The sequence below is a fragment of the Suricata suricatta genome, chromosome 9 (assembly GCF_006229205.1).
Source record: "Suricata suricatta isolate VVHF042 chromosome 9, meerkat_22Aug2017_6uvM2_HiC, whole genome shotgun sequence".
Taxonomy (NCBI): Eukaryota; Metazoa; Chordata; class Mammalia; order Carnivora; family Herpestidae; genus Suricata; species Suricata suricatta.
In genome coordinates this window covers 110247791-110262098 of record NC_043708.1, presented here as the reverse complement: position 1 = coordinate 110262098, position 14308 = coordinate 110247791, and the positions used below count along the sequence as shown (strand labels likewise).

The window sequence follows — 14308 nt, the reverse complement described above, 5'->3', positions numbered from 1 at the left end:
CCAGAGCAGTCAGAGGCTATGGAGTGAGGATTGCAAGTTCATGGTTAGGTGACATGGATGAATCTGAGATTGCATTCAAAGATGAAGCACAGGGGACACACTTGGACTTGCTCTTAGAGGCTAAAACTCCAGGGCTGGAATTTGGGCATCTGGGCTAAGTAGGTGGGGTTAAGGGTGGTGGCACTGATCAAATGACATTACCTAGTGGCTCACCCAGGCCTGGGGATGGCCACTCCCGACACTGCATGTGCCATGGGAATCCCTGAAGGTACTAACGTGGACCCCAGACAGGACAGCCTGGACAGCAACACATTAATTACACGTTGCTAATGTCCTGGGCTCCCCTCCCCCTTGTTAAGGGTTTTACCACCTGGGACTCGGGACACAAACAAGGGTGTGAGATTACCCAGCAGGGGGCAGAGGTGAAGTTCTTACAGACGCTGGTCTCTGGTTCCTGATTCCCTCTAGAGGGTAATTCTTGAAACTGGCACCTCTTTCCCTCCATGCGCCTCACCTTTTGGGAGATGATCCCTGATGGGGCCACCCTGAGTTTCTTCCTTTGAAATGAGGGGAGCTCACATCTGTGAGGCCCTCGGCACTGAGAAACAAGGGGCTCTCAGCTCTGCTAAGTCCTGAAAGGACTTCACAAAGTGCAGTCCCCCATGTTCAGGAGCAGTCCCCCGCGCCCCCGCCCCCCATCCAGGCCAGAGGTTGCTCAGTGGCTCCTGGGTTTGATTGGTGCATCAGACTTTGAGCATTCACATCTTTATTAAAGGCTGCATAAATGGAGAGAGGGCAGAAGAGTCCTTTGTTATAAAACCTGTGGTCGACTGCATCTGCAGATAGCAAGCACAGAGGGCTGGAAACCGGCAGGCACTGCCTAGTTCGGGGCAAGGCTGAAGGAAGAGGATATGAGCGGTGGTCCAAGTGCTGCCTTGTAATTGCCAAGATGGTCATCACGGCCGGGCCGGGCCCCAGCCTCCTCTTCCCTTCACCCATCAGCCTGTTCCTGCTTTAAACTCGAATGCTATTTTATTTATTTTATTTTTTTAAAAAATTTTTAATGTTTTATTTATTTTTGATACAGAGAGAGACAGAGCATAGAGGGGGAGGGGAAGAGAGAGGAGACCACAGAACTGGAAGCAGGCTCCAGGCTCTGAGATAGCTGTCAGCACAGAGCCCGATGCGGGGCTTGAACCCATGAACGTGAGATCTGACCTGAGCCGAAGTCGGAGGCTTAACCGACTGAGCCACCCAGGCGCCCCATCGAATGCTATTTTAAATGTGTCAGAGTTCACTGTTAGAGCTAACGCTCCCACTGTGGCAGCCGGTTCCCATGTAATCCCTTAGCGGATCTCCAGGGCACCTACTGGACGGGGGCTGAGGTGCAGGCACACAGACTTCACTCCTGTGAAACTCAGGCAATAGGGGCTGGAGGCCCGGGCTGTGTCCCCATGGTGAGAGCCAAGGAAGGAAGAAGGGAGAGGAGATGGGGAGGGACAGTGGTTCTGCTAGTCAGAGGGAAGGCCTTGACCTTGCTGTGTCCTGCTGCTGACCTCTGGTGTGACCACAGACCAAGGACCTTAGCTTAGGTTAGGGCTGAGAGCTAGGATTTAAGTTGAAAATCATCTTGTCCACTGGCTTGGTGGTTGCTGTCCATGCCCAAAGCCCCAAAATGGCAGAACCAGATGGGAACCAATTGGCCCAGCGGGGACACCGGGGCTCAGGAAGGGGTCTTTTCCTAGGTTCACTGTCAAAGTGCGCAGTTGGGGCCAGGACTTTCTCAGCAGTTCCACACTGCTGCTCTTTCAGGAAGCGGTCTAGCAGAGCGCTGGTTCTGTGTCCTAGCAGGCAGCAGAATCGTTGGAGTGTGCTAAAGCAGCTTGCCGGGCTCAGCTCTCAGAGATGCTAATCCCAAAGGTCTGGGGTAGAGGCTTTCACGGGATGCCAACACTGCGGGTTCCTGATGTATGTGGCCCACACCCTGGGCTAGAGGACATTCCTAATGGGGCTGAGGAGGGCGCTGCGGAGAGAGCAAAAGCCGTGCTGAGAGGGGCTGATGGCCTGAGGACCAAAAAGCAAAACCTGACTAAAAGGAGAGGTGTCTGTGTGGCCAGAAGGAAAGAAGCTTGGAAGGGTCAGACTCTGGAAGATGGGACAGCCACAGGGCAGCAGATTCTGTCTCTGCAGATATGAAGGCCTGTGGGGATGAAAATGCATTTTTATCCCCAAAGGAGACATGAACAGGGAGGTGGCCTTTAGGCAGGCAGGTGGTGGGAGAACCCAAACTCATGACAGCGGTTTGGTTTGAAAGGCACTTTGGGTGCCCATGGGGTGTTGCAGGCAGTGTCCACGGGGGTTGTCAGCAGGTCCCCCAGGGCAGTGGCCAGGGTCCAGGAGGAGTTGCGGCAAGTGGCAAGTTTCTCCTGGAGGAGAGGGACCAGGTGTCTGTTGAAGCAACCCACTGGTGCTCCCAAAGCCTGCATGGGGGTCTGGTGGCCCCTGGGGGGATAGGACTTGGACTTGGACCCTTCTCAGTGGGGCTCCAATTTGGTCCGAGAGAACGGATCCTGGACCAAATGACAACTGCATACTGGGGACCAGGGCCAGGAAATGCCTTGATGGTTGAGGGCCTGGCTCAGGGACTTCATAGTTCTTGGCCCCCTGAGATTCCAAGACAGTCCTTGCCTCTTCTCAGCTCTGCTGGGACGCTTTTTCTGCCAAGCTGTGGCCAGCGATGCCTTCTGCCCGTGCCGAGACGGGCTCCTCGGACGACAGGCCTTTGAAGTAGGAGCTCAGGGCCTGCAGGTTGGCAGCGCGCTGCGCGGGGGGCACCAAGGTGGTCTGCAGGCTCAGGTAGCGGCTGTACTTCTTCAAGCCCCGCTCCGGGTCCCGGCGGTGCGCGGCCAGCAGCTCGGTGAAGCTCACGTTGTGGAGGGCCAGGAGGCGGGCCTCAGCCCGGGGCAGGACGGCCGCCTGCACCAAGGGCTGCAGGGACGCGAAGCACTGCAGGCTGCTGAAGGAGTAGACGTGCTGGGCCAGCTGGGGGCCCGGGGAGACCTCGAGGAGGCGGCACAGGTCTCGCATGGCCAGCACAGCGGCCAAGGCACTGCGTTCGCTCATGTTTCTTGCTAGGTAGGTCTTGGCCAGACTCTTGAGCTTGAAGCTGCTGGCCCTGGGCACGCGCTGCCGGAGGAGAGGCAGAGCGGCCAGGAAGCCGGAGATGACCTCCTGGAACTCCCACAGCCTGTTCATGTCCTCCAGCGCCCGGAAGAAGTTGGGGAGGCCAGGCCCCCACAGCTTATAGCAGGCCAAGATGGGGCGGCGCATGGAGCCGAGGAAGCTGAGGAAGTGCTGCAGCCCCACCTCCAGGGAGACGGCCTTGGAGTAGATGCTGAAGAAGGCATCGGGCTGGATGAGCACACGGAACTCACTCTCCCGGTTCACGGCTGCCAGCTGGCTAATCTTCTGGGCTGGGCAGGAGAGAAGGGCAGGGTGAGGCCCCAGGAGCAGGGTGGTGGGCACAGGGCAGGAGCAGTGCAAGGTCAGGGCTGCTGTCCCACCACACAGAGACCCCACCTTGTCTTGGAAGTGTCAGCCTCTAAATGCAGCTCTACACTGGCTCTAAAGGGGACAGGGGTCAGAAGGGAGGGGCGGGCTGCTTTCCACACACCCCTTACTCACCTGCTGGGAGTCCAGCTCCCCCCGCCCCCTTGTCCCAGGGTTTGCCAGTTTAGATCCAGGTCCTGCCCGTCTTCTGTTAGCCTTACCCCCCTATACTTGGGACCCCTCTTTGTTTCCACCCCATCTTCTCCCTGTCCAGCCTCCAATCCCATCGTCCCTGCAAGACTCCCAGCCCAGGCAGTGCCTGGGGACAGATGGCGCACCTGCCCAAACCACGCCACTCAGAACATGGCTCACAGCTGCCCTGTGAGGTCTGCAAAGGACTTCCCTGTCCTAGGGGAACCCACTATGTCTGTCTGGCTGGGCTGGCCCCATGCTGGGTCTGTGCCACAGGGCAGGCCGGGGCCTGCTAGTTCAGGAAAGGGCATTGCAGGGCCAAGAAAAGCACCGTGGAGAGTTGAGGGGCTTCTGGGAGAAAGGGTCACCTCTCTCTGTGACCTTGGCTCTGTCGGCCTCCCTGTGGAATGGGCTCTGTACTCAGAATTCTTTGGTCACAACTTAAGGCCTTGCTTGCATTGCTGGCCTCCTGGCAGTGACTTCCACATGGTGTGTCTGTTTAGAAGTGTTGCTCAGGCTAAGAGAAGCACTGGTCAGAGGGGAGCTCAGGGATGCACCTGCCTCATGCTTCCAGGTCCCGGTCCTTATTCAGACAACCAAACGGTACCCCTGGAGTCCCAGACAGATGCTCTGTCGGCTCTGGCTGCAGCCATGGGCCAGAGCTCTGGGCTCTCCTGGGCCCAGACCATAGCTCTGCCTGTACTCACTTTGGGGGCTCAGGGACTAAGCTAGAAAGGGGTGGGGGTGGCCACTGGAGAACCCACTTTCACTGTCAATCTTGAGGTCAAAGAAAACCAGGGGCCTGTCTTCTGCTTGGGGGTCGGCGAGGCTCTCATCCAGGACCCTCAAGGAGCTGGGGCCCTCCAGTTGGAGGTCACTGGACTCGCTGCTGCTGTCGTCCAGCTCCCGGGAAGACTGCAACACAGAGAAACCAACAGGTCAGGGGGCCAGAGGGCGAGAGGGGGTGTGTTGGCAAGGTGAGCACGTGCCCTCAGGCAGGTATGCGTGTGTGATGTGAACGTGGGAACTCGAGCAAGCTGGTATGGCCTCACACACGTGTGGGAGAGCAGGGAAAGGGAAGGTGTATGTCTAAGCGAGTGTGTGCACGAGGATATGTATGTGTGAATGAATGGATGTCCATGTTCGGGTACACGTGTGAGCGCCATGTGTGAACCACATGCTTGTGAGTAGGGGTGAAAGGCTGAGATCATGCAGTCGAGGGTGTGTGAAAGCCCGAGCATGGGAACGAATGCAAATATCAGATGTGTGTGTGCACATTGGGTGTGAATTTATGAACCTGTGTTGATAGGCAAGTGGGAATGTGAGCAGGTGTGAGTGAGTGTGCAGATGGGTTGCACAGAGCAGGGTATGGAAGCTCAGGGAAGGGGCCAATGCTGTGGTGGACGGGACCGGGGGGGGGGTCTGCTGCTCCCTTCTCTCTGAACAGACTCAGAAGAAACACTTCTTGGGGCAGGAGGAAGGAACCTCATCTCAAACCCGAGGTTTCTCTGGAAGGGGCCAGGAGCCTGGCTCTTGTCCCCATAGCCAGCCGAGACCCCAGTGTCCTACACAAGGTGGGGGGGTGGGGGGAGATGCTCGCCTCAGGAAATCCACATCTAGTTGGACACACAAAGCCTCGAGGCCTTCTGTCATTCAGCATCCAGCATTCCCTAAGCAGCCGCAGGCCCAGGGCTCCTCTAGCCTGGGCACCCAAGGCCCTGTTCTCACCAGCACCAAGGCAAAAAGTTTGAAAGGCCTCAGGGGTGGGGGAAGGGCTCTGGCTCTTGAGCCCCAAGGGGCTGTGGCTACAGAGGCTGGTAGAGGCTCATCATCTGCAAAGCTGCCAAACCCAGACGTCTCGGGAGACCTGCTCAGAACTTCCTGTGAATGCCACCTGTGGACGTGAGCCAGAGACCAGGAGGAAAGGACACGGCCAATGTCACAGGGCCAGCTGGGGGTACTGCTGGGACAGAGCCCAGCCCTCCGGTCTTTCTGACTTACACACCGCCTCACCCCGGCTATCTGAAGCCTCCATGGATGAATGCTGGCCTCTGGCTAATGTCCCTGGCTCGGGCGGGAAGAAGCATGGGCCTTGGCCCTTTCATTGACCAGGTGAAACATTTTAACAAAATTTCAGCCAAGAGCAAAGTCCTTACTAACCACAGGTAAAATGTGCTGGCTTTTCCTAGGAGTGGCTGATTTTCACTTTATTTGCTTTCCATAGCCCTACCCCAGGCTCACCAACTTCCTCCCCATCACTGATAGAAAAAGACATTCACTAGGAAGCCATCTAGAGCTGGTCTTGCTTAGAGAAGCCTGGAGTTCAGAGACTCTAGACATAAGGCCCTAATATGTCTTCGTCAAATGCCTCACATATCTGTATCCTTGATCCAGCCATGCATCAAAGGTTTATTTTGCAAGTCTTGCTCTGAGTCTTTTGTCTCGCTGTCCCGGCTCCCTTGCTTCCCTGTGAGGAAGCGTCTACAAGGATCTTCCTCGGGGTTGCTAGCTGGCGGACCAGAGACTCCACCTTCTTTCCCGGAGGGAAAAATCCAGCTGGTGTTTATCGCCAACCTTCCAGACCTTGCCCTTGCACTTGGGGTGGTGGAAAGAGCTGGGCTCTCCTTGCTGCGTCCTTCCCTGGACTGAAGAGCTGTCCCTCTGGCTGAGTCCTCTCTGTCACCACTGACATGGCGTATTGAGCTGTCTCTTCTTCCTTCATCTTTTTGCTCCCAGCATGACTGCCGGAGCCTGTGAGTTCTTCCCCCCGCCTCCTTCCTTCTGGAATATCTTCTTAGGCCTTAGAGCCTTGGTCACCTCTTCGGTTATCTTCTTCCAGGACTTGAGCTCCCTGGAGAAAAGCACAGCTGCGTCTTTAAGCTAGCTCCATCTCCATGCCAGGGTCGTTTATTTATTTTCTTAAAGTTTATTTACTTATTTTGAGAGAGACAGAGAATGTGAGTGGGGGGAAGGGCAGAGAAAGAGAGGGAGAGAGAATCCCAAGAAGGCTCCACACTCAGTTCAACATGGAGCCCTATGTGGGGCTCAATCCCGCAACTGTGAGACCACGACCTGAGCCAAAATCAAGAGTCAGTTGCTCAACCAACCGAGCCACGCAGGCACCTCAACCAGGGTCATTTATGATGGCCGTCAGAATCTCATTTTTAGGGCCTCCCATTGCCCCTGTCTTTTGTCCTGAACTTACTGAAGAACTTGGTGGCTCCCTTAATAAAAGGACACCCCCTTTCTGCTGAGCTTGTCAATGCGGAGAAGTCTGAAGCTTCCAGCTCTGACTCCTCTTCCCTTCCGATTCCTCCTCACCCTTGGGGCTAGTGCGTGGAGATGATCTCACCAGCACGCCTTCCACTAAACTCCTGCCAGCTGTCAACCCCATTTCCCCTCCCTGCCTTACGTCCCAGCAACATGGCCAGGAAATGCCCACATGCTTAAAAAGGGCTTTTCTCAAGACCCATGGTTAGCAAGAGGGCAATCAGCACAAGAGGCTCTGGGGCAGGAAGCCTTTCTGCCCTCTCCTCACCAAGGGAAGCTCTATGTTCCAATGCCCCTAGCACCGCTGCTGGGCTTTCGTCCACACTCAGGGTAATGTGTGTGGGCGGGGAGTGTAGACCGATAGTCATAGAGACCTGGGCCAGGGCCAGGCAAGGGCATTTTTACTGGAAAAGGCTTAAGATCTGCTGGGAAGGGAAAAGGAATGGCAGCAGAAGGCAATGGAGTGGGGAGGACTGGAGCCCGTGTGCTCCAAGGAAGTAGGGAGTGGCCACGATAGGAGCCGAAGAAAAGAGGAAGAGGAATTTAAGATGTGCTGCCAAGAGCTGGAGGAGTCAAACCTGCGTTAATAGTCTTTGAACGGTGCAAGTAAACAATAGGATTCATTTCTCTTTTTTTTTCAAATGTTTATTTTTGAAAGAGACAGAGCATGAGCAGGGGAGGGGCAGAGAGAGAGGGAGACACAGAATCCGAAGCAGACTCCATGCGTTGAGCTGTCAGCACAGGGCCTGTCACGGGGCTTGAACTCACGAACTGTGAGATGGTGACCTGAGCCAAAGTCGCGCCCAACCGACTGAGCCATCCAGGCACCCTAGGGTTCATTTCTTTATTATATTTGGTTAATGGACTTCTTTGACTGCACAAGTGTGCTCAGACTGAGCCAGAGCACCTGGGAGTTTCTTAGGATCCATGTATAACTAGGATCCATGTGCAATACAGCTTGTTCACTTGTCTTCAACACAGATCAACTTAGCAGAGCAAGGGCATTCCACCTCCACACTCCACAAGGCAGGCCGAACGGCCTAAGGCTGGCTTGACATTTTAATCAACTTCCACAAGTCTAGGTCTCTCTGGGAAGATCCAGCACCCCCACACATATGACTGCCGGGTCATATCCCAGTATGTACAAGGCACCCCCATTCAAGGCTGTTACACACACAGATGACAGTTATATAATCCCCCCATCCGGTGGTTCTCTCCATTTTGGCTGTGTTACTAGCGGCTTCAAAAATTCCAGATGCCTAGGTTGCACCCCCAGACAAGTTCAATTACAATCTCAGGGAGGGGGGGCGGCACCAAGCAATCTGTCGTTGGTAACCAGCCCCTGCAAGATGGCAGTGTGCAGCCAGGGTAGAGAACTCCCGTCCTACTGATTCACCCCATGCTTGGTTGCCAGCCACTCAGGAGCCAAACTCTGATATTTGGCATCTGATCGCCTGAAGTTGTCTATGCAGTCAGTGCCCGACATTAATTCTTATCAAGAGTCCCCAAGTTCCTGAGGGACTTCCTGACCACCCATGCTTAAACAACAGCTGGGATTTGTTTGGCAACACACACAGATTGCTCTGTGTTGCAGACACAAAATCCCAGCCCCGGCAAAGTCCGGAAGCCCCGAGATGCCTCACGTGTTATCTGTGAACTGGATCGTCCTGTTGGCTGGCCCATGGCCCCCGCTGCCCCCTGCGCTAGCCCCTCGGGGGATGGGGCTCCCATCTGCTTTCACCGTTACACACACTCACCAGCATCCTGGCCCCTTCCCTGGATCGGCTGTTCCCCACAGGCCCCTCCTTTTACTGCTGGTCACCACTGCCACGGCAGCCAGGGACTGTCCCCTCCTGCTTCCTCTTGGTCTTCCTACTGCCGGACACTGGGGCAAGACATCTGTCATAAGAGCAGGTGAGGGCATCTATCTTCTTCTGCCTTGGATGCTAACACAGGGCCCAGGGCAGAGGCACCGCAGACCCACTCTCATTTTCAAGGGTAGTCCTTAGCCCAGGCCTCCACCGTCAGGCCCAGGTCTTGCCCCTCCGCCCAACAGCGTCCCCCCTGCCACTTCCAGCAGGGGCAGGGGCTCTTACAGATTGCTTTTCCCACACCAGCCATCTCTCCCGGAGCCTGGCCGACCTTGCCAGGCCTGCACCGAGCCCCCAGGTGTGTCTAGCTAGACTCCAGCGGTGGCCTGGGGCAGGGCCACCTACACACCTGGCACACTTGGGAAATGTGCTCTTTTCATAGGCCAACTTCCACACATGCCAAGTGGGAGAAAGGCCACAGAGAGGAGTGGACATGGGTATATGGGAGCCTGGAGCACCTTGTGGATGTCACCCTGCCCCAGCCCAGGTCCCTGCGGGTACTCTGGTAACGCTAGGAGTCTGGAAGGGGGCATTGGAGGTGGGTGAGAAACGCGTGGAGACCTAGTTTGCTCTCTATTTAAAGAGATGTTTTTTAAAGTTTGGGACATATAATGGTTAATTTTAGCAACGTGTGTCTGGAGGCACTTGGGTGGCTCAGTTGGTTAAGCATCGACTCTTGATCTCGGCTCAGGTCATGATCTCATGGTTCGTGAGTTCCAGCCCCGCATTGGGCTCTGCACCGATGGTGTGGTGCCTGCTTGGGATTCTGTTTGCCCTTCTCTGCCCCTCACCTGCTTGTGCTCTCGCTCTCTCCAAAGAAATAAATAAACTTTAAAAAAATGTGCATCTGAAGAATACCAACACAAAAGCGGTGGTCCTCTGGCCCTCCCCCACACCAGCCCTGGCCTCCACAGGTGAGCAGCTGTGCTTCTAATTGTTTTAACTCTTCACTGCCTGAAATGCGCTTCTCCCTCCTTCCTTGAATAACCTCAGACATAACCTGGACGACTCCCTGCTGACAGCTGAGGGTCAGTCTGATACCCCTGCACCCCCGCCAGGAGTGCTGGTTTCAATTCCTGCACCCAGCTCTTGTGAAGTCTGGTGAGGATACTGGCATCCTGATCCTTTCTCGAGCTTTCCTTCCCAGGCTTCTACCTCCATTCAGGGTCAGTTTTGTTTGATGAGGTTTAGGGGATGGAAAGAAGTGCCCGATTTAGAACAGCGAAAGGTAAGACAGAAATTGACTGGTGGTGAGGAATAATAAGAAGAGGGGCATCAAGGGGGTTCTGGGGCCCCAGCTTGTGTAACTGGGCAGATGGTGTGACTTAGTGGAGAGGAGAGGAAGAGAGACGAGTTTTCTCGGGGCATCCGGATGGAGATGTTGGAGGGCCACTGGCTATCCTGGTCTGGCAGCAGGAGTCAGTACTGGGCATGGCAGCCTGTGGGCGCTAACTGAGGCCATGGGCACGGCTAAGACCATAAAGGGGGGCCAGAAAAACAACACAGAAAGGAACAGAGACCCGAGAGGAGCGTGAGGAGGAGCAGGTGCAGCTACAGGAGCTGGGATGGGGAGAGTGGGGGTCCTTGAAGTACCGGAGAGCTCAAGGGACAGGAAGCTGTGGGCAGAGTCCCCGCGGGCCAGCTGTCAGTAGGGTGAGGCCCAAGGGTGGCCGTGGGGCTGGCGGCTGCGGAGGAGTGGGGCAAAGACCCCAGGGAGGCCAGGGAACCGGGTGTTGAAGTCACCCTGGAAGAAGGCTGGACCCGGCTGAAGATAGGACACCTGGGAGGAGGATGCTGGGGTCTCCCCTATGCGGGGGAGGGCAAAAGGAGGGGGAAAATGATCTGGGGAAAGTGGGGTTCATCTCAAGAAAGGCACAGAGAACCTAACTAGATGGTGGGACTGACACCGTCCAGGTGGAAAAGAAGGCCTTGACCCGCTGCCCCACTCTGATGCCCACAGGGTGTCGGGAAGAGGGGATGCGGTAACCCCACTGGAGAACCAAGTTTCGGTGCAGGGAGGCCACAAAGCCGCCTGCAGAGAAGGGCTAAGTCCAGCAGGGAAAATGATGGTCGTGGAAGAAGGGGTTGCCAGGGCAATCTTTCAACAAATATTTATTGAGCAGCCATATCTGCTAGGTCCTGGGATCGACACAGTCCCTGCACTCATGGGCTAGGTCCTGGCAGAGGCCCAGCGGAAAGCCTCGGGGTGGTGGGATGGGGCAGTGGGAGGTGCGAAGGGTGACAAAAGCTTCCTATCTTGGGGCAAAGAGGCCCAGGGATGTGAGGAGCCGGTGGTCTGAACCTCAGTCATGCCCTTTTGGGTGAAGAGGGCTTACGTCTCCCTGCCGGGTCCACGCAGCCGCTCCTTCCCTGGTCCGCTCTTTGACCACGGTGCACGGAGTGCCCACTGTGCGGGGGGCCTTCAGCGAATGGGCCAGGCTGGGTTGGTGGGAGCAGAAGCCAAGTAAGCCAGTGGCCACGCAGTTCCGGGAGGACGGTGGCCACCAGCTCTAGAGGACGGAGGTGCTAGGGGCTCTCAGAGGTCTGTCTGAGGGGGGCTGGGCTGGCCAAGTGGGGAGGGAGGTAAGAATTCGAGGGCAGGGGGGTGGGAATGCAATTGGAGGCACCTCCAATTGTGAACTAGAGGGGTCTCCACAGGGGCTGTGTCAGAATTCCTGGGAGGAGATCCTGCCCTAAGAGTCTGGGGCGCTCTGCCTTTCCCCACCCTTCCTGAGAGAGGTGTCAAGCCGGGAAACCACAGAGAGAGGAAGGGCAAAGAAGTTGTTAAGCCACTGGGCTATGTGGGGGGAACCTCGGAGGGAGCGGCCGAGGGAGTGTACTGCTCTCCGGGCCCGGTGGCATTGACTGATGGCCCTCTGGAGGTGGCAGGGACTCTCTTGGGGATTGGCAGGGTGGCTGGGAGGCCCTGTGGCAGCAGGGATAGTGGCCTGGACTGCAGGGGAAGGACATGTCCACGTGGGGTCATAATACACTTTGAAGGGCAAGCGAAAGGTACGGTGAAGACGGGGGGTTCTCTGTGCTCTACGTGACAGGAAGCTGGTCCCGCGGCGGCAGTGGATGGCAGTGTCCTCCCGGTGACTGGCAGGCTGGCTGTGAGAATCGGCCTCAGGGACTGCAGCTGGTTCAGCGGTATGTTGGGGAGACCAAGCCGGGGGGCGGCATATGCCACGGGGCAGGCGGGGGGCCTGGGAGGGCTGGTCTGCTCCTGGTGCTCTTGGCAGGGAGTGGGCTGGCGAGGAGTGTGGTGCAGTGGTCTCCGTGGGCTCCATGCACTTTCCAATACAGAACCTCAGCCTGAGGGCCGGAAGGGACCTCGGGGGCACCCAGTCCGACCTTGCCCTGTTCAGATCCCCTGTGCCCCGCCTCCAGGGTCAGATGGGTGCAATGCACAAAGGTACTTGTTCCACGGTGGGATGCCTTTAAAGTTCTCTCTTATGGAGTGAAAGCTTGCCTGTTTGGGCCCTCTATGGTGCTGCCCGTGCCCTCACACCCCCGCACTGACCCTCACTAGCCGAGATTAGCTGGGGAATGGGATCTTACCCACCCTCCTCATTGAGGACTTAGACGTCAGAGAACATGTAAGGAAGCTCCAGACAAAGGCATTGGCTAGTCCTGAAAAGAGACAGGGCTCCGGAAGGAAGCACTCTCTCAGCATTTCCGAATATGGTTACGGGAGGCTCCTGCCCTGATATGGAGGGACGGCTGGGCTGGTCCAGGCCCACAGCTGGCATTTGGAGACTGTCCGCAGGACAGCTCAGAGCTCACTGCCTTGCTGGAAAACTCCCCAGGCGCAGGGCAAGTCTAAGAGTCACCTGCTGCGACTGGGTCCCCTGGGACTCGGAATAGGGGGAGGCAGGAGTCTGGGGCTGAACTTCTGGACCACTCACCGAGTTTTCGGCATCTGAGTCTTCCGAGCTGCTGATCACCACGACGCGCTCCTCTGAAACAGGGCAGAGGGGACAGAATCAGGCCCTGCCGGGATGCCCGCTCAGTGGGGCCCAGGTGCTCTCTGTGATGTGTGCCCTGCAGCGGGGGATGTGAACATTTGCCGAGTGTGCTGGTAAGATCAATTTATTCAAAGGGACCTTCCGTCACTGCCCATGGTGCCTTGTATGTGAGTACTTAATTCAGAGAAGGGCCCTGAACTTAGAATCTGTTCCCTATACAGGCAGCTTGGCAAAAAGCACCTGGTTTGTTTTGCAATTCTAAAGGAGCACACTGGTTTGTTCCAATTCTGTCTCATGAGCTGAGTGAGAAGTTTGAATTAAAAGCTACTTTATACTTGGTTAATCAAAACCTTTTGATTACCAATAGCATTGTGAGCAAGGAATGTCGGTCAGGGCTCAGTGTGCAAGCAGGATCGGGGCTCGGTCTGAGACCTAGAATGAAAACAAAGGGGCCTCTGGGTGAAGCAGATCTAGGAAGAACTGTCTTGACCATTCCAGAATTCTATCAGTTGGCCTCAACTCATGCCCACGAACTCCCTGTCTGGTGGTGTCCAAAACAGATATCTAGGACAAATGAGGTACTTTAGCCAGGTGGGGTTTGCAGGCAAATTTGGGGAGTGATGGGTGTGGACTTTACCCAAGGTCTCTCTGGGAGCGTGCTACGCACCCGCCAACAGACACTTCCTGGGGAGACCCACCTTTAGCAGAGGCGCAGTGCTAGCCACTGTATGGCTGTGTTCGGGGAAGGGGCTATGGGACTGGGGGCTTTAGCCCCTTACATTCCTCACACTGGAATCCCAGCAAATCACACGGTAAACTGTATCCATTCGTACTCCACGGGCAAACCAGGGGCTCTCCCGGCCCCATCTGGGGGCAGCTGAGAGCAAGACACACAGGGGATGCTGCTGGCTTTGGCCTCCCTGGGTGGGGTGAGGATGGAGGAGAAGGGTCTTCCCAGCCTCTGGAGGACAGCACAGAGGCCTCAGCCCCTGCTGCCCACCCACTTCCTTACCTGCCTCCCCAGGCTCGCCGGTCGCATGGTTGCTGTTGGGCAGGAAGACCTCGTTCCTGATGATGGGGCTCTGAGGGCTGGAGGGCCCGTCCAGGTGGGGTGGCGAGACTGCCTTGGAGGTGCTGGGCCTGGGTTGCTCGGGGGAGCTCCGGGCCAACCGTGTCTCCTTCTCCTCCTCAGACTCCATCTTGATAGCCTTTCTGGGGCACTCGGTCTGGCAGGACTTCCTCTTCTGGGGAGTGACTGGGTTGCAGATGTCCTATGCAGTGGGGAGTCACAAGGCCAGGTGAGCAGCCTTCAGGGGTGCTGGGGTGGCGGGCAGAGATGCAGAGCTGGGTGGCAGGGGCCTGTGTCCCTCCCCCCACCCCTGCTCCTGCTGTCTCCTTTGCTCTCTGCCACAAAGATTGGGTCTCTCTCTCCACATGGGAAGCCCCCTAGGCCGCCAC

General features: G+C 56.5%; 1 protein-coding gene across 9 annotated transcripts in view; it reads right to left on the bottom strand.

Moving 5' to 3' along the window:
- Positions 1-1192: 1192 nt before the first annotated feature.
- Positions 1193-14308, bottom strand: part of PML (promyelocytic leukemia) — a 39700-nt gene continuing 26584 nt past the window's right edge. The window contains exons 6-9 of one of the 9 annotated variants that reach the window (XM_029950184.1): positions 13863-14121; positions 12791-12843; positions 4506-4656; positions 1193-3473 (exon numbers count right to left, since the gene is read on the bottom strand). In XM_029950184.1, coding sequence (XP_029806044.1) covers positions 2695-3473; positions 4506-4656; positions 12791-12843; positions 13863-14121 — 1242 coding nt within the window. In that variant the 3' untranslated portion in view covers positions 1193-2694. Of the gene's footprint in view, positions 3474-4505; positions 4657-5914; positions 6593-7798; positions 8911-10977; positions 12176-12790; positions 12844-13211; positions 13283-13862; positions 14122-14308 lie in introns of those variants that run through there. The other 8 variants (XM_029950186.1, XM_029950191.1, XM_029950192.1 and 5 more) reach the window with 8 other exon arrangements.